The sequence below is a fragment of the Sturnira hondurensis genome, unplaced genomic scaffold (assembly GCF_014824575.4).
Source record: "Sturnira hondurensis isolate 20B ecotype Veracruz unplaced genomic scaffold, ASM1482457v3 Scaffold0013378, whole genome shotgun sequence".
Lineage (NCBI taxonomy): Eukaryota > Metazoa > Chordata > Mammalia > Chiroptera > Phyllostomidae > Sturnira > Sturnira hondurensis.
In genome coordinates this window covers 1,235,167-1,258,745 of record NW_028086009.1, presented here as the reverse complement: position 1 = coordinate 1,258,745, position 23,579 = coordinate 1,235,167, and the positions used below count along the sequence as shown (strand labels likewise).

Sequence of the window (23,579 nt, the reverse complement as noted above, 5' to 3'; positions counted from 1 at the left end):
CCACTTCAAGTCAAGGGAAGACTCCTTACCGTGCAATATTTTCTGAGTCACCTCAGACCAACCAGATGGAACCAGCCCCACATCTCACAGAAGCTGCTCAGTTTAAAGTTTATACTTAAGTTGCTAATTACTTAACAGGAGTTTGCTCCCAAAGTGGGGTGGGGTGGGGGGTAGGGGATGGGGGTGGGTGGAGAGAAAGAGAGAAAAATGGAATCCCCTCATATTCAAATTATTCAGCTGTTAACAAGTAGCTTAACTAAAAAAGGATAGACAACTTTGATACATTTCTGAGGCTTTAATGCTTTTAAAGAACATCTTATTTTAGATTATATTGTAAAAACACTGACCTAAACATTCTCTGACTTTGAAAATCTCAGAAAGGCATTTTTGGGGTAGGCAAAAAAATTGTTTAGTTTTTTCCATACATGGCTCTAGTAGTGCTTGGTTGGCTTTAACTTCATTCAAAAGAATTGTTTTTTAGATTATATTATGACAGCTGTCATATCACTGTGCATTAAAAAAACTTACCAAAATTGATTAATTTTTGTGCAGTCATTTTAATATTGAAGATGAAAGAAGGTACACACTATTTTCAGTGTATTATGCTTTATTAATTCAAGAAAGATAAAAACACAACTTAAATGCAAAAAATGATGTGTGCAGTGTATGGGGAAGGTGCTGTAACTGATCAAACATGTCAAAAGTGGTGTGCAAAGTTTCTTGGTACTATTGACATTTTGGCCAAATAATTCTTTGCTGTGGGGCTGTCTTATGCACTGGAAGATGTTTAGCAGCATCCCTGGCCTCTAAATGGCCAATAGCAGGAGACAGCCGACATACTCAAAATGTCCAAATCAATAAAGTTATTGGTGAAAAATGAAAACTGTGTCTTTTGTTTTATAGAAAAAAACTAAACAGACTTTTTGGCTGATCCAATACTTGTTTATACATTTACCTAAAGCCTGCTTTAAAAATATACAGCTCTTCATTCCTTAAACATCCAAATCAGGATTCTGATTCCCTTAAATTGGAATAGATAAGGCTTCCAACTACCCCAAGGTCTGAATTACTCAGCAGAACAAAATGTCCAGAATTCCTTCAATGAGCAAGGCTCCTGCCATTAGGGGGGTGGGTTCAGATTTAAAATCAGCAAAGGGAGTGGTCCTCAGCACAGTTTGATTTACATCAGCCAGGCAGAGCTGACTGGCTTCAGACCTCAAGATCTCTGCTTTCAAACAAAATAAAGTATGGCTTCCATATAGCCTCTTTGCCCTAAAACCTAAAACAAAACAATTGACTTTTCTTCAGTTGACTCCTTAAGTAAAAGAGATAACATCATCTCCATGATTTCAAAACCAGATAATTCCAGGAGAATTCTTTTGTTATTTTGTTTGTTTGGCTTTGGGGTTTTTTTCTCTTTCTTTCTTTCTTTCTTTCTTTCTTTTTTTTTTAAAGAGCTCTTCTTCAGTTCTGCCTGTGGAATCTTGCCTCAGTTCTGGAAAGCAGTCTGCAGACCATTAAAAAAAATAAAATACAACATAAAATTCTAAGAAAGTCTATGTGCCAACTAAGCTCTCTGAACCAAGTATTAACTTTATTTGTGTGTTTCTCTATAAAAATCATTCAGACTTAAAAAGTACTACTGTGTTGCAGTAGTTATAAACTAAAAAAATGGGTGTGAGATAAGAAAACAATTAAAATCTGTTGTAATATAAAGAACACTGGGCTTGGAGGCTAGATGTCTGGGTCTCCCCATTTTTTGTGACTTCTCTAATTGCATGACTGGAGGCAATTCCCTTGTCCCTTCTGAGTCTCAATCCTGATCTGCAGAGGTGTTGACACCTCTCCACCCAACAGTTTCATCTGGTCACTTTCATGGTTTCACACTTTCATGAACTCGGGTGCCTGAGAAGCCATCCCCTGGTTTGCGCACTGCCTTCCCCGGGAAGTTTGCGGCACCTGTGGAGCCCGGATAAAGACCTAGAAAGGCACTGCATAGACTCCATCCTCGGTTCTAAAACTGACTGCTTATGGAACTAAATATTCCACCTTCTCCACCCCCTTGAGGTACCCGCGGCTGTTTTATTTTAATAGACATCCACTCCCCGCTTTGAGCAATCCTAACCTAGAGCTGGACTCTCAGAGACCACAGAAGACAAACAGCCCACAGCAAGCAGCGTCTATGGAGCCCTCCCGGCCACTTACAAACAGGGTCTTCCATTTTCAAGGGTTTTTTCAAACGGATGCTGGCGGGGACCGTCTTCTCCATCAATTCATCAATGCTCTAAAATTGAAACGCAAGTCCGTGAACACAAAAGCGAGAGGAAAATTCTTCTGAGTTAAAAAGAGTCACCTCTGTGTTTTGCATCTACAAAGACTTGTGAAAACCTCATTTAAATCGCCTAATTACGATTTATTTTTAAAAAGAAGAGAACAACTTTGAGCAAACTAGAAATCGCTCGGAGGAAACAAAATAATGAAGCAGGGTAGTGATTTAGCCACTCCCGGTTGGATTTCCCTCGGCAACCGTAGATAATCGGATTAACTAGAGGTCCTCCTGTCCTAAAGTTAGGGCTCATCAGCAGGGCGACTTGGATTGAAAGCAAACGGTTCTGAGGCTCGAAGAGCAGGTGGAGGAAAAAATACTCGATTCGATAAGGGAAAAGCCTGGGCACGGGACCGAGAGCGCGGACTCGTTTCCACACCCGGGCCGGAACCGGGCGCCAGTCCCACGCAGGGCGAAGCAGAGCTCGGGCGGGAGCGAGAGGCCGAGTCTGCAGAACCCGGGCGGGGTGGGGTGCAGTCCGGAGGGCCGGGTAGGGGTCCTTACCGCCAGCCCCAGGGCTTTTAGCATCTCCTTCTGGTCTTTGTCCCCAGGTCCGATGTGCCTCCGGGCGAAGTCGTCGTGTCTGGGAAGGAGGCGCTCGAGGAGGCGCGAGGCCCCAGCCCCGCTGCCGCCGGTACCGTTGTCCCGGCTCTGCCGTGCCCAGAGCGGCCCTGCGCCTCCCGCCAGGCGGCGGCCGCCGGCCACCCCGCAGCCCAGGCGCAGCCCCCAGGCCTTGGCGCACGTCTGCATGGTCGCGGCCGTGGTCTCCAGCCCCCGAAGCTGGAGTCAGTTGCGCTCTCCGCCCGTCTTCAGGTCGCGGTCCCCCGTGCCGGCTGCCTCTGGCCTGGAGTCCCTCCCCACAGGAAGCCCCTCGCGCCACAGATGGTTGTACGCTCCGGAGGGGATGAATGGGAGCAGGACTCCGCCAGGACACGAGCGCAAAGTTGTTGCTCCACTCTAGGCACCTGCTCCACACACTTTACGCGTCGCCCTGGGGCAGGCGGTGGGTCGGGACTAGCAAACGCTCGGCCAATGGGAGTGAACGGAGGGTGGGGGGGGGGCGGGGCAGGCTCGCCCCCGCCCCCTTCCCTACCCCCTCCTTCGGGGCCCCTGCTCCCGGCCTTTGCTTGCTCCAGCTCCATCTCCAGTTGTTGCAGGCTCCTGGGCGCACCTTGTGAAAGACGCCAGTCCAGGACCTCACTCTTGCGGGATCCCAGACGGCCGGGGGCACAGAGTCTAGGGGACTCCACTGAGACGGAAGGTCATCCTGACCCGGAGGCCACTTGACAATCGGATAAACTAAACCATTCGTTAATTTTGGAGTATCTTTCTCTGTCATCTCGCGGAAACCAATGTGAACAAATGAGTGTTCTTTTTTAAAAAAATTTTTAAAAGCTTATTTATCTTTAGAGGGGAAGGGAAGGAGAGAGGGAGAGAAATATCAATGTGTGGTTGCCTCTGGTGTGTCCGCTGCCGGGAATTGGCCTGCAACCCAAGCATGGGCCCTGACTGGGAATCGAACCGTGCTTGTGTGGTTCACAGGCCCGCGCTCAATCCACTGAGCTGCACCAGCCACCGCATAGTGTTCTTTTATATTTGTAGGACGATGGGCAAGTTACTCAACCTCTGAACTTCAGTTTTCTCATCTCACAGAGCTGAATGGGATTTAAAAATAGATTAACATACTGAGATCACTGCCCTAACAGAGGGCTTGATCGATCGATCTATCCATCTATCTACATTTGTGTGTATATGTTATGGAAAAATACAAGATATTAAGGTATACATTTTACACTATAATCTTAATTGGGAAATTATTTATACATGGGTCTTTTGTAAATCTAACCTCTCTAGCTATCTCGATACTTTTCAATCAACTGGTTGATTCAGACTCAATAATGGTCTTCATTAAATTAGACAGTAGGTTAAGAAACTTAAACTTTCTTGGTGTAATAGATAAGAAAGGATCCAAAGGCTTTGTAAAGTAGAAATACTGGAATGGATTGATCATGTGCGACATACAGTTCAACCCACTCAGAGCATCCATTCAGGCTGAGAGGAAGGAGGAGGAATCCATTGGCAAGAGGAGCACCAGTATTCAGTATTCCTGTACTTTCTGTGTTGGCCCATGTGAGACGACAGTGGAAGATGCCATTGTTGAAATGGGCTCTCTCATTTCAATGTGGTAGAGGCCAGAGGCAGCACTACAGAACTGACAGAAGCAGGCAAGGTTGCTGTCATGGGCAGCAGAGTCACAGAGGTAACTAGTAAACTCCATCCACAGGGATCTTTGTGTTCACTAATTGATGAGCAGGGTATGGAAATTTTAGTTAGTCTGGTAAACCATAATTTTATATGTCGCCTGAGTGGAGAAACCCTATTTCACAACCAGTTCTCTTACATTACCTGGTTCATTGACCCAGAGCCTCTCAGATAAAGGGGACCTTAAGAAAGACTCCTTGAGAAGAGATCTTATGACCTTGCTATAAGTATACATACACATAAAATACATGTGGCCATTTACCAAGTATGATAGTTATGTATCAGTTTCTCTGCACCAGAGTATCTAGATATGTGGTCAAACATTATTCTAGATATTTCTGTGAAAATGTTTTTGGATGATGTTTTAACATTTAAATCAGCAGACTTGAAGTAGATTGACCTCCATAAAGTGGGTGGTCTCATCCAATCAGTTGAAGAATATAACAAAAGTCTGATCTCCCCTAAGCAAAAGGGAATTCCCTAGCAGACAGCCTTTGAACTCAGACTGCAACATCATCTCATCCCTGGGCCTCTATCTAGCCTGACAGCCTGCTAGTGCAGATTTTGGACTTGCCAGCCCCCATAATCACATTCGCCAATTTCTTAAAATCTCATAGATATGAAATTATATAAATATAAAATTAATATATAAACTATCAATTATATAAAATATATAATTTATATATATATATCTTTTAATATAGAAATTATATATTATACATAATGATATATGTAGATAGATTCTGTTTCTCTGGAGGACTCTCATCAAGGAAAGGAAAATACCCAGACTTTTTTTTTTAAAGCTCTCATAGAAAAAGTAGACAATATGTAAGAAGAGGTGGTCAGTGTAATCAGAGATGGCCCTAGCCAGGTAGTTCAGTTGGTGAGAACATCATCCCATTTGCCAAGGTTGCAGGTTCAATCTCTGTTCAAGGCACATACAAGAAGTAACTAATGAATGCATAAATAAGTGGAACAACAAACCTAAGTTTCCCTTCTCTCTCTCTCTCTCCCTTTCCCTCTTTCTCTAAAATCAATCAATAAAAAAATTTAAACAATGTAAACAGAGATGAAAATCAAGAAATAATCAAAAGAAAATTATAGAAATCAAAACACTAACAGAAATGAAGAATGCCTTCTAAGTAATCATGAGTAGACTTGACAAAAAAAACAAAACACTGATTCCAACATCCAAGAACTATAGGACAATATATGCATAATTGGAATTCCAGAAGGAAAAAAAAGCAGCAGAAATTTTTAAGGTAATAATAATGGAAACCTTTAAAAATTAAAATTGACACCAAGCCCCAAATCCAGGAAGATCAGAGAACATTAAGCAGGAGAAATACAGCATCATTAAGCATGTCCTATTCAAACTACACAAAACCAAAGACAAAGAGAAAATCTTCTTAAAAGCTAGAGGAACCCTGGTTGGTGTAGCTCAGTGGATTGAGCACAGGCCTACGAATCAAAGGATCACGGTTTGATTCCCAGTCAGGGCACATGCCTGGGTTGCAGGCCAGGTCCCCAGTGGGGGCCATGTGAGAGGCAACCACACATTGATGTTTCGCTCCCTCTCTCCTTTCCTTCCCCTCTAAAGATAAATAAATAAAATCTTTTTTTAAAAAAGCCAGAGGAAGAAAACAAACATCTTACCTACAGAAGAACAAGAATAAAAATTACAGCAGATTTCTTGTTTAAAGAAATAAAAATCTGTAAGTAAGAAGAGAGTAGAGTCAAATATTTCACATACTTTTTTAAAGAATAGCCTAGATTCTATACTGTGAAATTATCCCTTGAAAGTGAAAGATACAGACATTCACAGACAAAAATTGAAGGAACTCATAGATAGCAGACATTACCTATACTTTTGCTCTTTCCATTGTTCCTTCTTCCTGATGTTCCAAGAGTCTTCTTTCATCGTTTCCTTTTTGTTTAAGAAACTTCTTTTAGTCATTTTTTTTAAGGCAAGCACCTAATTCTCTTAGTCCTTCACCTGGGAATGACTTGATTTTCCCTTCATTTCTCAAAGATATTTTCACAAGATATAGTATACTATATCAATGGTTCTTTTTTTCAATGGTTCCCTCTCTAAAAATGAATAAATAAAAATTTTTAAAAGAAAAATGTGTTGTTACTCCTTTCTGGCATCTATGGTTTCTCATGAGAAATTTGTTATCATTCAAATATTTTCCCCTGTAGATGTCATTACTCTTTTGCTTTTCTCAGTATTTTTGTCTTTAGTATTCAGGAGTTACACTATGATATGTTGCCATGTCCATAGCCCTGAGCTTCTTAAATATGTAAGTTTGCAGTTGTCAGATTTGGAAACTTTTCATAAATTATTTCTTTCTTCAGCCCTTCCCTTTTTTTCCTCCCCTTCTGGGACTTCATGACATGAATGTTAGATCTTTTATTACATCTCATGTCCCTGGGGCTCTGTTCATTTTTTCTCTTTTGCTCAGATTGGAACTTACTGTTCTGCCTTCAAGTCCACTGATTCTTTTCTCTGTCCATTCTTCTACCAAGCTCAACCACTGATTTTTTAAATTTTTAAATCAAATTCTTCAGCTCTAAAAATTTTCATTCAGTTCTTTTTTATATCTTTCACTCGAGTTCTTGATGAGTAGTTTTGCATTGTATCCAGGACACTGTGAATATTGTGGCTGCCATGTAAATCTTCTATTTCAGAAGGCAGTCAAACTGTTTAGGTTCAGAATGCATGACCTAGGCCACTTCTGTGGACTGTTTTTCAAATGCCAACTCATTTTCGAAGCCTTTGCAGTGCTCTTCTGCCCCTCCACATCCGGGTGTTACCCCACAGCCGATCTGAAACCTGGGCAGTTGTCCATGCAGAGTTCATGGACAACTCTGTTTTGCTGTGTTGACTATGATCAGCTTTATGGACAGTCCACTCAGGAGATCTTCCCAGGAACTCATACACAGATTTAAAGAATCCCATTTTCCAATTTCCTTTTCTAATTCTCACCCAGTCACTGGCTGGGATGGAAGGAGATGCTGCTATTTTGCTGCTACTTGGCATTGTACAGTGATGGTCAAAAGTGCGCCACCGCATAGTCCCTGCAGTGCCAGGCTAGGGGACTGTCTATGCGTGTGTTAGTGGCAGGGGTGATGGGTGGGGCTCCATCCCACAATCTGGGCCAGACCCAGGGACACGGGTGGGTTGGTGTGGCTTCTTTCATGGTGTTTACCTTGACATAGTCAAACGGGTATTGTTCTGTAGGGTCACCCTGTTCTCATTCATTTGGCTAATGGAAGCAGGCTTCTCTTGCACTGAGACCCAGATACATATAAGGCAAAAAGAAAACTCATAGCCTCTAGTCCTTCAGTCCATATGTATTGTATTATGGAAGAACAAATTTGGGTTTGATATATAGTTGGTTCTTCATAATATATGACACAACCAAAAGGAACTGCTACAAAACTAGTTTTTTGCCGGGGTCCAGCCTCGGCAGGGTTCAGGGTTCCCGAAGGATGGATGGCACAAGCGAGGAGTGGTGAGTCAGACACCCGATTGGATGCCGGAGAACAGCTGGCCTCTGAGGGTCTGACCAAACTCATAGAGTTCGACTTAAGCTTTATTTTTAGAGATTGTTGTATAACATTAAAGGAACAGGTGCATGGCGTGATCAGTTAAGCAGAAAAAACCAATACAGAGGTAACCAGGAAAAGTACAAGAATTTCCATAGTTTCAGTTATGTTAAAGAAAAGTTGTTTTGACCAGGAGAACTATTAATCAGACAATTTGAAATAGTTCTATGTACAGAGTTTGAATGTCTTATTGTTTATTAAATGTCTTAGAATTTGACATGGAGCAAAAGGGTATGCTAGACTGAGCAGAGGTTAGGAAATTCATTATAAGGCCTTTGTGATGTCTAACTTAGCTATCTATCTTTCTGTCTAAAATGTTTTTTTATGTAATATGGACTCTAACTCCTTGGTAATTGTTTCTATGTGCTTAGAAACCAGCTTCTCCTGTTTCTTTGCCTGTCTACTTCTAATTAATATATATTCCTGTCCAAGGAAGAGGAGGGGCTGTTACTCCATCAACTTTTAGATATTCAGGGGCTACTTCATTAGGGGGAACTTGTTCTCTGGCCAAGAAATTATTTTGTACAACTTCATTGGAATTATGTGGATCGTTGGACCTGAGATGCAGGTGTCTAAAAATTCGACCACCTATTAATCTCAACAACAAACATGCAAGGGAGAGATAGACAGGAAATCCAGCCACAGTTGCCTCTGCTGTGCAGATGCATCTCATCCGTCCCGACTGTGTCAAGGGACGGCTGTTGGTCGGCTCCTCACAGTTTTCATCAGGAATTGCCTTGAGGGAGACAGGTAAGAAAAATTCTCCACATGGACAACACTGGAAATAGTTCATTTGGAGGGAGAGCTGTCCGTAGATACAGATCTCACTGACTCTGGGACAGCACTTAATGGTCTTGCACAACCAAACCCAAGTATGGATGATAAGGAGAGAGGTATGTGGATGGATTTCTTAGAATGTCAGGGAATGAGAAGATAACTAGCTTTCCATGTGAACATTCACCAAAGAACACCCACTGTGGACAAGTTTCCCAATAATCACTGGATCATTCACTTGTTCATTTGAACAAGAGCGCCCTTTCTGTGTGTGCGGCCAGAATTACTCCCCAACCACTCCATTCACTCATTTGCTTAGTGAGTTCAGATTAAAAATGGCCATAGAGTTAAATATGGGCTTTAAAAAAGGAGATTTTTCTCATTCCACAGTTTTTGGCTATGTTGGTTTAGAGAACTTAGTTCCAAAGAAAGAAATGCTTCTTCCAGCAAGTGCAAGGATCCCATTGAACTAGAAGTTCAAACTGCCCCCTGGACATTATGCCATTGAATCCACAAAGAAGAGATTGCTTTATCAACTGGGGCAATTGATACTAATTATAAATCAAAAATAGGTTTACTGCTTCACATTGAGAATAAAGAGTATATCTAGAAGTCCGGGTATTTTCTAAAGTATCCCTTAATACTTCCATGTCCAGTGGCTAAACTGTAATGAAAAATTATAGCAACCTGCCCTGGCTGGTGTGGCTCAGTGGATTGAGTGCTATCCTGAGAACCAAATGGTCGCCAGTTCAATTCCCAGTCAGGGCACATGCCTGGGTTGCCAGCCAGGTCCCCAGCAGGGGGTGCATGAGAGGCAACCACACATTGATGTTTCATCCCCTCTCTTTCTCACTCCCTCCCTCTCTGTCTAAAAATAAATTAATTAATTAAAAATTTTAAAGAAAAACTATAGCAACCCAATACAGACAGAGCCAGTAAAAGTTCAGATCCTTCAGAAATGGAGGTTTGGGTCATCCCACTATTGGTAAAGAACCATGACCAGATACAGTGAAGTACTGGCTGAGGAAATAGAGAATAGGGAACAGGTAGTGGATGATGGGGATTATAAACACAAGCTATAATCTAATAGTTGCAGAAAGAAGGATGAATTCCTATGTATGCTTTTCCATGTTTTATTATGTATATACTTTATTTATCAACCTATTTCTCTTTTCTCTTTCTATATCATTTTATATAAGGTATATGGGTCAAAGTTAATGTTATAAATTAATGAAAGCAGTGTGTACAGATTATCAAAAGGGGATTATGACTGAACTACAAATGTCATTCAGAAATAATATGGTGACTTATGAGACTTTGGCTGTCCTCTTCTGTGGGAAAAAGTGGCCATGCTTTCCTTTGTATAAGGGATAGTTGCATTAAATTAGGAGGAAGCATGTTATTTTCACCATTGTTATTTTTCGTAAGTTTAAATATAGGTAGGAAACTCTGTATGGTTGCAGAGTAGCCAAAGAGATAAGCTGGGTTTTTTTGTTTTGTTTCGTTTTGTTTTTAACTCAAGATGCATTACCATTCCATTCTAGGCTCTTCTCTATATCATACATGCTGGAATCTTGGACCTATATTTCTCAGACCCCATTGCCTACAGGATCTTGGGTGCAATTTATAGTCAGCCACAAGATACAATTTGTAGTACTTTAAAAGCAGAAAAGAGGCAGAAGCTATTTCTCTGTCAGTGGGGGCGGGTGTGTGAGATGAGGCAGGTGGGAAGTGCTATAGTGATCACAGATGTTCCACTGTTAGTCACTCACCTCTATACAAAAAAAAAACAATGATGATGATTGGTGGCTAGGTCCTGTAATTTGCTGACCTGTATAGCAATCACAGATTAGTGATTTGTGGGTCAACAGCAATGGTGCAAACCTGGAAGCCAGTGACAGCTTCCCCTGACTTCCTCTTCTAGTTGTTGTAAACACTATATTCCCAATATTAATTCTCTGCCTGAAGTGCCCAGAGTGATTTGTTTTCCTGGTTGAACTTTGATTGGATCTCTGTCCCGTGTTAAGCCAGCATGCCTAAAGTTAATTATAGCCATGATTTAGGGAAGTAATTCCTGTAGCTGATAGTTTCTACATAGATTTCAAAATCGTATCTGCTTGAACTCTAACACTCCCTAACTGAGTCTTTAGGTTGAGATCTTATACCTCTTGCAATCTAGAAGAAAGAAAGTAGACTAACTTTACCATATACTTAAGTGACATGAGTTTGTCAACAAAATACATAGAATTTTCATTTCCCACTACCACACTTTTATAGAGATTGTCATATTCTTATGGCTAGAAGAAAATATTTTGATGTTGATCCAAGTTTGTCCTCTTTTGTACAGTTGCTTCCTTGCATTCAGCTATGTAGATGATGTGTAAATATGATATATATGAAGCATTCCTATAGACATATAAATTCAGTCAAGTATATTTTTCAGAGAAGGCATAAGAGGGATAAATGGTAGTGGAAAATGCAATTAAAAGTATTTTTCAGAACTGGAATTTACTTAAGATAGTTGTAAGCTAATCAATTAGATAAAGGGATACTTTGACTAAGAAAGGTGTCCTCAATGGAGTGGAGAGAATAAGAATTAGTCACAAATAGTCTACATTTCAAATGATAATGAAACAAGTTAGAAACAAGCAAGGATGCCCACAGTCAACATGTTTATTTAACATTATTTCGGAAACACAGCCCTTGTATTAAAGCTTGAAAGTGCATTAAGTATTGAATAGGAGGAGCCAAATGTCATTATTTGTGAACTACTTATAAACATCAAAATAATCATCTCAGCCCTGGCTGGTGTAGCTCAGTGGATTTAGTGCAGGCCTGCGAATCAAAGGATTGAGGTTCGATTCCTAGTCAGGGCACATGCCTGGGTTGCAGGACAGTTCCCAGCAGGGGACACATGAGAGGCAACCATACATTGATATTTCTCTCCCTCTCTCCATCCCTTCCCCTCTAAAGATAAAAAAGAAAAAAAAATCTAAAAAAATAATCATCTGAAAGCAATCAGAACTAATAAGAATTTCCAGCTATCTCATAAGTTTCAATACCTTTTTGTTTATATCAGCAATGATATCTTAGAAAATAAAAAACAATATTCATAATAGCAACAAAATAAAATACTTGGAAACAACCGTAACACAATATTTAAGATTTAAATATTCTAATGACTATGTATAGCGTCAGATGGGTACAAGGATTTTGGGGATGATCACGTAATAAGCTATATAATGTCTTTTAAAAAGTTATGTAATGTATAATCATGAGGATGTTTACCTGAATCTAATATAATACTGTATCTCAACTTTAATTGAAAAATAAAAAATGATTTTAGAAAATATTCAAGATTCGGGAGTTCCAGCCAAGATGGATGAGTAGATAGAAACACTGTGCCTCCTCAAACAATCAAGAGAAGGACAACAAATTTAAAAACAAAACCACCAGAACTGCCAGAAAATCGAACAGTATAGAAGTCCGGCAACCCAGGAGTTAAAGAAGAAACATTCATCCAGACCTGTAGGAGGGTGGAGACCAGCAGCTGGCAGAGAGGATTCTCAGCTTGTCTGCGCTGGTGGACCAGGCAAAGCAGGGCCATGCAGACTGGGCAGTCCCACATTCATGCGCAGATAAAGTGGGAAGAAAAACTGGGGAGTGAGACAGTCCACACCACCCAGGGTCCCAGTTCAGGGAAATAAAGCCTCAAAGCTCTGATTGAAAACACCTGTGGGAGCTGAGGCGACAGCAGGAGAAACTCCCAGCCTCACAGGAGAGTTCATTGGAGAGACCCATAGGGTCCCAGAATGTACACAAGCCCACTCGCCTGGGAATCAGCACCAGAAGGGCCCAATTTGATTATGGGTAGCAGGGGAAGTGACTGAAAACTGGCAGAGAGAGGAGCAAGCGGCATTGTTCCCTCTCAGACCTCTCCCCCACATACAGCATCACAACAAATTGTTGTGTATTGCCCCACCCTGGTGAACAGTTAAGGCTCCACCCATTACTACGTGACACGTGAGGAGATTAAAAAAATGTCCCCAATGAAAGAACAAATCAAAGCTCCAGATAAAATATGACTAAGCGACTAAGAGATAGCCAAACCATCAGATGTACAGTTCAAAATATTGGTTATCAGGATGCTCCAGGAACTCACTGGGTACTGCAACAGCACGAAAAAGACCCAATGAAGGTTGCATTATGTGAAATGAAGAAGAATCTACAGGGAACCAACAGTGACAGAAAGGAAACCAGGACTCACATCAATGGGTTGGAGCAGAAGGAAGAAAGAAACATTCAACCAGAACAGAATGAAGAAACAAGAATTCAAAAAATTGAGGAGAGGCTTAGGAACCGCCAGGACATCTCTAAATGTTCCAACATCCAAATCATAGGGGTGCCAGAAGAGAAGAGGAAGAGCAAGAAACTGAAAACTTATCTGAAGAAATAATGAAGAAAAACTTCCCCAATCTAGCACAGGAAATACACTTTCAGGAATTCCAGGAAGTTCAAAGAGCCCCAAAAAAGTTGGACCCAAGGAGAAACACACCAAGATATATCATAATTACATTAGCCAAGATTAAAGAGAAGGAGAAAATCTTAAAAGCAGCAAGACAAAAGGAAACAGTTATCTACAAAGGAAATCCCATAAGACGAGCAGTTGATTTCTCTATAAAGAAACCTTACATGCAAGATGGGGCTGGAAAGAAGTATTCAAAGTCATGAAATCTAAAGACCTACATCCAAGATTACTCTGCCCAGCAAAACTATAACTTAGAATGGAAGGGCAGATAAAGCACTTCCCAGATAAGGTCAAGTTAAAGGAGTTCATCATCACCGAGCCATCATTATATGAAATGTTAAAAGGACTTACCTAAGAAAAAGAAGATCAAAAGTAAGAACAATAAAATGACAACAAACTCACAATTATTAACAACCAAACCTGAAAAAAAAAAACAGCTAAGCAAACGGCTAGAACAGGAACAGAATCACAGAAATGGAGATCACGTGGAGGGTTGTCAGTAGGGGAGCGGGAGGGAGAAAGAGGGAGAAAAGGTACAGAGAATAAGTAGCATAAATGGTAGATAGAAAATAGACAGGGGGAGGTTAAGAATAGTATAGGAAATGTAGAAGCCAAAGAACTTATATGTATGACCCATGGACATGAACTTAAGGGGGGAAATGTGGGGGGGGGGGGAGGTGAGGGAAGAGATTTGTAGGGTGGAGGGGAATAAAGGGGGAAAAATGGGACAGATGTAATAGCATAATCAATAAAATATATTTTTAAAAATATTCAAGATTTAACAAAACATACAAATGAGCAAAATAGAACCAGAGGCATGAAAACAAGAAACAGACTGACAGCAATCAGAGGGGAAGACGTAGAGGTATAAGGGGGGAAAGAAGGGGAATGAATGGCCTAGTCAAGGAACATGTATAAAGGACCCAAGGACACGGACAACAGGGTGAGGACTGACTGTAGGGGTGGGAGGGGCAAAGGAAAGCAATGGGGCAAAATTGGGACAACTGTAATAGAACAACAATTCAAAAACTATTCAAGATTTATATTATAAAAACACAAAGGTTTGCCAGGAGACATTAAATAATTTTTTAATAAATACTGAGACATCAGATAATCCTATAAGGAAAATCTATATATAGTAAAAATGATAACTTCTGCATAAAATAATGTATAGTCTTAATTGAAGTCTAGTGAAAATCTAATAGTAATTTTTGGAGCTTTACAAAATAAGTCTTATTTTTATCTGAAATAATAATAAGTATCTGAAATACTAAAGAAAATAATTTAGTATTTTTAATCATAATGAGGACACTAGAACTTTAAAAATTGCAACAGAGCCCTGGCTGGTGTAGTTCAGTGGACTGAGTGCGGGCCTGCGAACCAGAGTATCGTGGTTTGATTCCCAGTCAGGGCACATGCCTGGGTTGCAGGACAGTTCCCAGCAGGGGACACATGAGAGGCAACCATACATTGATAGTTCTCTCCCTCTTTTCTTCCCTTCCCCTCTAAAGATAAATAAATAAAATATTAAAAATAAATACATAAATAAAAAATGAGCATAGTTTGGATATATTAAAAATAATAAATAAAAAATAAAAATTGCAACAGTATGATATATACAAGATGTCTGATTCAATTCTGGCTCAAAACAGCAACTAAAAAAGATAAGGCTGGGTGTTGCATGACATCAAAAAATTTTTGATAACTATCTTAGGTGTGATAGTGGCATGTAGGACAGTGTTCTTATTCCTAGGAGTACAAAATATTTAGAGAGAGAGTATATGATGTCTATAACTTACTTTGAAGTGGTACACAAATTTAAAAGATAGCCATATAAAGCAAATATGGCAAATGGTATATACCTGTTGAATGAAAGAAAAAATGTAGGCATCATTATTTTGCTTTTATAGGCATGTTTGTTTTTCTTTTGTTTGGAAACTTGTCTTAATAGAGCAGGGGAAAAGCAGTGGGACACTGGCCTAAGACACAGTAGTCAGACGAATGGAACCAAGATCCCAAGATCCCTATTCCCAAGGAATAGCCTAGTATATCTAAAACCTTCATACACGAAAAAGAGTAAGAATTTGGAAAAATGTTCAAGGCAGAGTTTCACTCCTCACCAAAATAAATTCCAGGTAAACAAAAGAAATATTAAAATATAGCTGCACACAAAAATGGAGGTGAATTCCTAATCTCTGGTAGGGGCAAGGCTTTGTACATGTTAAAATAATGAATCAAATAAATAGCTATATAAGAGTAATAATTAACAGCTACATGATATTCTAACATACAACACAATTGATTTAGCCATTTTCCTATCTGTAGATATGCACCTCTACCATGGATCTTTTGGCTCCAGCTTTCTTGCTTTGCACTTGCTGTTCCCTCTGCCTGGAGTACTCTTCCCCTGATATGACTTGCTCCCTCAGTGTCACGTCATTGAAGAGACCTGTCCTTGCCACCTGATCTAAAATAACACTAAAACGAGTCATGCTATATCTCTCTCCTTGCTTTAGTGTTTATCATATGCTTGTATTTTCACTTGTCCTGATCTTGTATGTTTATTTTCCAACAGTCTTCCTTAAGCTCCATGAGATAAGAAGCAACTGCATCTCCACTGTTGTATCCGCAAGGACTAAAATGCTTCCTGGCTCTAGTATGTGCCGAATATAATGCATTTATATTGTAATGTATTGTATTGTATTGTGTTATGTTATGCCATATTATATTATATTATATATTATAAAAATCCTGGTAATCAATCTAAAGATAAGAAGTGCTGCAAGAAATAATAGCAAGAGAAACAACTTAGAGAATGCATTGAAGGCTTTGCTAAGGAAAACCTTCATATTTAAACTGAAATCTAAATATCAAATTAGATGACAAGTAGGTGGGAGAGGCATCTTTAGGCAGAGGAAATGACATGGGCAGAGGTTCAAATGTGTGGGAGACAGGCCTCGAAAAGAAGACCATGTTCATTGTTGTTTATTAACATGCTAACTTATCAAGCTAAGTCAGTCCAGGACTTCGACTGGGAACTACTGGGAGAGTTAGGGTTAAATTTAATGCAGGTAACAACCTCCCCAAAAGTGGCTTAATCACAGAGAAAAGGACAAAGAAAAAGAAATATCCGGTTCTAATGACATCATTTGAGAACCTGGAATGAGCCATAACTGAAAGCATGATGACTTTAATCGGTGAGCCAAAAACCTCTTCCTCTCTCTCCCTCTCAATAAAAATGTTTCTTCCCCCAAATCTCATGTGTTTATGATCTTCTAGTATCTTCTAAACCAAATGATATGGTAATGCTTAGACATGAAAGGTATATATTAGCAGGAATTCAGCACTTACATTAGGGAAGTAATATGGCTTAGGCGTCAAATACACATTTTGGAGTCATATTGCCCAAAGTCAAACCCTGCCTCTCCTGCTCACTGGCTTGGTAACCTTGGATGAATTTAAACTCCAGACTCTTCAAAGCAAAGATGACAACAGTCCCCAGCTCACACAGTTGCTGTGAGAAACTGAGATATTGCAAGTAGAGCCATTAATTAACTTCTGTATGAGGGACATAATCTGAGAAATCCAGAAGCAATATTGTTGGGAACTGCCCTGCCTGGTTTCAGAAGCTGTAATCCCCTGTGGCTAAGGCTTTGTTTCCATAAATCACTAAGGAGACAAAGCTTATCTCCCTGACAGGTGTGCTGCCTCTGCCCCCTTTACTTCACCCTGCTTGGCCCCGAGGGTCTGACCTGTTAGCCAATGATGGGTAAGATTCCTCAAGGAGAGATGACCTAAGATAGGCATGGTCATGAAGGAGCCCTCAGGAAAGGACATGGGGGCTACAGGAAAAGGGGGTGATGAACCCTCACCCCTCAGCTTTGACACAGCCTGAGTCCTCCTTCTGTCTGGGAGAAGTCTTCTAATCTCTTAGCTGCATTACTTCCCCTGCCTGATTTAAGACTGAAACAATGCCAGAAGGTGGAACAGCCCTGGGCTACAATGGGCGGGTTCCCCAGGGTGATCAGGCCTAAGAAAAAATGCACAAAATCCTGGGAAACCTGCTTTGCTAAGAATGCCCTCAATTTTCTGATAAGGGTCCAAGCCTGAAATGAGTTTGTTTCCCAAGGTTTTATAGCCCCTTAGCTAACTGACCAAGGTTTTATAGCACTTTAGCTTATTCTGAGTCAGAATAAGCCCTCATAGTTCTCTGTATGTTATCTATTGTTCACTTCTTACTGCCAGCCAGTGATTGATGAGCTTTACCTGTATTCCTGTGCAAATTGAACCCAGTAAAGTCCCACTGAGGAACAGGCTCCTGGCCCTTCTCCTTTGAGAAATCAGCCACCTTTCCTCCCCAAGCAGATCATGTCTTGGTAGACTTATTCTCATCCCTGGCGGATGGGGTGGAGGAGGGGTTCCGCCCACCAAGCCCCTGCCCAATATTCTTTGGCAGTGTCAGCTAGAGAAAAGGGCTAAGGAGAGGGAACAATTTGTCTCTTTTGAGCATTTCTCTGCCCACAGCCACTTTATGATTGGGAAGGGGAAACCGTCTTGAAGAGTGTGTAATCCCTACAAAACTGGACTCATGATCACCTGGTAGAGCAATCTGGGAGCACCTTTGTAGGAATAGAAAGGAATGTATTGCTGGGTTTGAGGGTCTTAGAGAGAAGAATCTGGGAAAATGCTTTTGAAGTACTTTTTTGCCCTCTTCTCCTCCACTGCATTATACTTTGCTATCAAATCCACAGAAATCACAAAGCAGAATAAATGCAGAGCAGCATCTTTGATATGCCCAGTACAGAGATTAGCACACAATCAACACTGTGCCCTGGCTGGGTAGCTCAGCTAGTTAGAGAGTCCTCCCAATACACCAAAGTTGTGGGTTCGATCCCCAATCAAGGCACGTAGCAATCAATCAATGAATGCATAAATGAGTGGAACAATAAATCTCTCCCCCTCTCTCTCTCTAGTCAATAAAAATTATTTAAACACTGAGTAAACATTCTTCAACCCTTATAGAAGCTTAGAGCTACAAATATTATATGCTTGGATCCATGTTCAGGATTTGCTCTTGCAACTGAATGACATTCTGATTTAGCATCTAATATCTTGTTTCAAAGGAAAACAGGAGGGACTAGTTGTATTACTTTAAGGACTCACTACCTCCAAATCCCTGCCTTTGGGGATATACAGACCTTGTTATTGAGGTTATGATAGGTTATGAACGACAGAAAACCTGAAATAACAGTGGCGTATTTCTTCTCATTGAAATGAGGTCTAGATACTGGCACTATGAATGCTAGTACTGTAGTACTGGGTTTAATGCTATGCTGGGAACCCACAGGCTCTTTTACTTAAGATAGAATTAAGTAATGTATGGGTCGTAGGCTCCCAGTTAGAGGACCAAGCAGTCCTGGTTCCCAGGAGATGCTTTGATTTTCGATGGAAGCAGAATTGTCAGAAGATTAATACATAGCTTGGTACCTGAATTTTCTTTCCTGGCTGTCTAAGAGTTGAGTGGTGAGGCGGGGGTGGTGGGGGGCAGGGAACACAGGGATACCAGTGGCCTCTGTCCAAAACTATCCCTTCCCACTATACACTAGTTAGAACCATGTTTGTGTTAACCACTCTGTACAAACAATTACTGCCGTGCCAAGCCTTATTAACAGCTCGTGTGAATTCCTTTAAAAAGACATCTACTAACCTCTCAGCTGAGGCCCTGCAAGTGTCTGGTTAGAGTCCCTGTATTTACCAAAGAGCAAAGTTGTGATGTAGATGCATGTCTTTGTTTATTGCAGTTGAAGAGAAAGCAGAGTCACACCAATGGCTGTGGCGGGGGATGGTAGAGAACACACATTGGAAGAGGATCGTCCTTTGAGGCTTTCTCATTGACCAGCAGCACAACAGGGTGGAAGGACAGAAAGCAAAAGACTGACTGATACAAAGCCTGAAAGAGCAGTAGTTCACTGTTAGGAATAGGCAATGAGCACACGTTTGCTTCCAAACCTGGGCTGCTCTTGTATTAGTGACAGGATTTCAAAGCAAGCCTGGCCACCAACCCAACATAACCGCCTGGCTCTGAGTGACCTTGTTCAGGTGGTGAATTTCATCACAAAAGTAGTTAGTACTGCTCTTTCTATAAAACCAATAGAAAACAGAGCTTATTTCTTGTTCTGTTTCTTCCCTTTGAAGTTAATTTTTAAATAAAAACATTTTTAAAAATGCAATGTGTTTTATAATAAAAAATGTCACACGGGAGACATTAATGCTCTGAGCAAGCCAGGGAACCTCAAGCAAATAACCATTTGCTGTGAGAGGGAAGCAGAAACTCAGCTCTCTGACCACGATCACTGTGGCCAAGACCCAGCTCTGCCACTTACTGAAAGTGCACATTGTAGCAGACCTTAACCTTGTTCTACCTCTATTCTTCACACGTGGTCATTGTGAGTTATTGAATAAGTGAAATGCCCGTTTCCCGTTCTTCCCTCTTCTTCTACTGCCAAAGTGTTCTTTACAAACCTAAATATTTGCAGAGATTGCTATTTATTGTTTGCATCATAATTTCCTAACTTCAGTAAATCAACATGATGCAATGGGAACAAGACCTCTTTAGTCATTTAATAGGCAGAAATCTTTTTTTTTATTGATTTCTTTTGAAAGAGAGGGAAACATCAATTTATTGTTCCACTCATTTATGCATGCCTTAGTTGATTTCTGTATGTTCCCTGACCAGGAATTGAACCTGCAACCTTGGTGTATTGGGACAATGCTCTAACCAGCTAACCTGCATGGCCAGGTTGGGCAGAAATCTCATCATACATGCATGCCCACAGCAAAAGCCATATCATTCAAAAGACCTGTGAATATGATAAATTCAGAGTAACGTCAAGTACAGGATAATGGATGTCAGGAAGACATTAGTAGGATATTTGGGTACTTTGTCACCCTGCCCCCTAGCCCTGATACATGTGTTCATTATTGAATGCCATGGATGGACAGCCTCAAAACTGGTTTGATGCAGAGTCTCTTAAGCACTAAACAAGATGTAAAACCTCCCCAGACTACTCCTGTGAGATCCAGATCAGGGAAAGGTCAGTCAGGCCATGACCTGAGCTCCAATCTTAGAAAACTGAACCAGAAGGAATGAGCCAGCACCAGGGCACCCTGTCATACAGGTTTCCATGAGGAGCCACTTACGCACTTGCCAGAACCCACTGATTTAACCCCATGGAGGGAGAATTAAAAGAATTCCAACAGCAAATAACAAATACGTGTTGAAAAATATCAAAAGGAACTCCAAATTATTCGCTTGCAAGAGGCGCTACCACATCTCGGGCAGTCCTTCCATGCCCAAAGTTTGGAATTGTCCCTGGGCCTGAGATCCCAGGCTGAGACTGCAGGTACTGCACAGCTGGCCCCAGCAGTGGCAAGAGTCCAAAAGTTTTAGTTCTGTCAGGATGTCCCCTTCAGCATGGAGGGACATTTTGCAAATAGTCTCTCAGTAGCAGAAATTGATCTGGGAGGCTGGGGAACAGCTGAGTCTTTATAACGATTCAAGGACTTCGGAGAGTGGTCTCAATGGTGTAAATAAAAAGCAATCACAACAGCAATTTTTCTGGGCGTATTTCTGAAACCCTCTTTCCCACAATTACACAAGCCAGAACATTATTTGGGAACACTATTTTAAAGAATAAGAATAAAAACAGCTATATAACAAACTTTTAGGTTTGTATCAAGTAACTTTTTAAAAAAGACTTATTTATTTATTTATCTTTAGAGGGGAAGGAAAGGAGAGAGGGAGAGAAATATCAATGTATGGTTGCCTCTCTCGAGTGCCCTGCAACCCAGGCATGTGCCCTGATTGGGAATTGAACCGCCATTTTGGTTCGCAGGCCCAGGCTCAATCCACTGAGCAATGCCAGCCAGGGCTGTATCAAGTAACTCTTGATTCATATGTATTTTATGCTGGCCTTCAGGATAATAGAATTATTTTTCATGACATGCTTCTCATAGGTCACCACAGACTTTTTTTCCCCTCCTGATCTGATGTGAGGCTGATCTGTTTCACAGTCAATATCCCCAAGTTAAACACAGGAGAGGAGAAGGAAAGAAGGTGGAGAATTCTTGGTCCTTAGCACAAGTTTGTGACTTATGCATTTATATGCTATTTCTACCACACTCTTCCCCATCCCTCCTCTCTAGGAAGAACAATTAGGGCAGGATAATGTTTCTGCTAATGGGACTCTTTTTTTAAATTTGAGGTGAAGTTCACATAATATAAAATTAATCGTTTCAAAATAAGCAATTCAGTGACAATCACAGTGACAATGTGATTTAGGACAATCACAATGTATACAAACCCCATCACCATCTAGTTCCAAAACATTTTCATCACTCCAAAAGAAAACCTCACATCCATTAAGTGTTTATTTCCTTTTTTGTTTTTATTTTGAGAATTCACTTATTAAAGTGGGGACAGTGAAACAAGGAAGGGCTTAAGACAAGAAGCAACAGGAGAGCCTAGGTAAGGCTGCTATTGGCTCACTGAAAAGTCAGAGAAAAGAAGCCTGGGAGACAGGTCCAGAGGTTTTGCTGCTCACTGTTCTGCTTGCAAGTCCCATGGAGACCACCAGGTTAAAAGAAAAAAAAAAAGGACATGCTTGAGAGAAGAGCATGGGCAAGCTCCAAGGAGGGCACCAAGTAGTTGCTTCTTTTTCCCACCTCCCCCCAGACTTTTAAAACCACTATTCTGCTTTCTGTATCCATGGGACGCTTCTTGGTCACTTCTTCCTTGCAAAAATCCATGGAGATGTGCGGGTGGTAGAGTCATCTCTCTGGCCTCAAGAGAGACCAAAATGTAAAGCACCCTGAGAACATGGTGCAAAGTGAAGACCTCCCTTGGGAAATTATTCTGCACCTTTAATAAGAAAATACATGTGAAACAACCTATGTGTCTATTAACAGATGAACGGATAAAGAAAATGGGGTGTATATTTGGTATATCGTTCCAATAGAATATTATTCTACCATAAAGAGAAAATCCTTTCATTTGTGAAAATGTGAGTGGACTTGAGGACACTGTACTGAGTGAAATAAGTAAAATAAAGAAAAACAAATGCTCTATGGTCTCATATGTAAAATCTAAAAAAAAAAAGAAAAGAAAAAAAGGAACTCATAGATACAGAATACAGAGTGGTGGTTGCCAAAGGTGGGAGGTAGGTGAAATGAGCAAAGGTATTCTAAAGATATAAACTTCTGGTTATAAGATAAATAAGTCCTGGGCCTATAATATACAGCTCAATGACTATAGTTTACAATACTGTATTGTATATTTAGAAGTTATTAAGAGAATAAATCTTAAAAGTTTTCATCACAATAAAAAATTGTAATGATGTGTGGTGATGGATGTTAACTAGACTTATTGTGGTGATCATTTTGCAATGTATACATATATCAATCATTATGTTGTATGTCTAAAACTAATACAATAGTCAATTATATCTCAACTGAAAAAAAGAAAATACAAAAATTGAATTAAGAAATCAAGTCATCATATATATAAAGCCTCATCTAATGGATGAAATCAACAGACCTCCTCTTGCATCTCATTGGTCAAAATCAGTCACGTAGCTACTTCTGCATGCTGGGAAGCTCCACTTCTCTCTGTATTTGTAAACAAACTAACGAGAAGGCAGTTGGGGCCCCTTATAGTCAGAATACAAAGTACGTATGCTTTATTTCATTGTTAACACTCCAAAGAGTTTAAACATATTTTAAGACAAAAATAGTTCTTAATATTAGTAAGATATAATGAAGATCCTTACTATTTATAGATAAGAGACAAGATAAAGGGAATAATAAAAGGTTACTCCAGAATTTTAAGTTTAGAAAAATGGAAGGATATTGGCAGACACAATGAAAATAAAACTGTCCAGAAGGAAAGCAGGTTCAGGGTGTAGAAAGTTGACTTTGCCTCCCAAAAGGTGAGTGTGTGGTGGCAGGGAGTGGTACTCAAGGCAGGACAGAGCAGGCCAGTGATAAAGTAGGGCTGAGGTCAGAAGTCTGGTCTAGGGG

General features: G+C 40.5%; 2 protein-coding genes across 5 annotated transcripts in view; one reads left to right on the top strand and one right to left on the bottom strand.

The window, feature by feature from the left end:
* Positions 1-3,274, bottom strand: part of GLDC (glycine decarboxylase) — a 76,090-nt gene extending 72,816 nt beyond the window's left edge. For 3 of the 4 annotated variants that reach the window (XR_005068700.1, XM_037061399.1, XM_037061400.1), the window contains exons 1-2: positions 2,831-3,274; positions 2,206-2,284 (exon numbers count right to left, since the gene is read on the bottom strand). Coding sequence is in view for 3 of the 4 variants with exons in the window: in XM_037061399.1 (XP_036917294.1) it covers positions 2,206-2,284; positions 2,831-3,076 (325 nt within the window). In the remaining variant the exon portion in view is untranslated. The remainder of the gene's footprint in view (positions 1-2,205; positions 2,285-2,830) is intronic. The other variant, XM_037061398.1, reaches the window with a different exon arrangement.
* The window catches only part of LOC118997633 (uncharacterized), a 65,833-nt gene extending 43,295 nt beyond the window's left edge, over positions 1-22,538 (top strand). The window contains exons 2-4 of the mRNA XM_037061390.1: positions 2,878-3,611; positions 15,987-15,992; positions 22,469-22,538. Of these exons, the coding sequence (XP_036917285.1) occupies positions 2,878-3,611; positions 15,987-15,992; positions 22,469-22,473 (745 nt within the window). The 3' untranslated portion in view covers positions 22,474-22,538. The remainder of the gene's footprint in view (positions 1-2,877; positions 3,612-15,986; positions 15,993-22,468) is intronic.
* Positions 22,539-23,579: the final 1,041 nt, after the last annotated feature.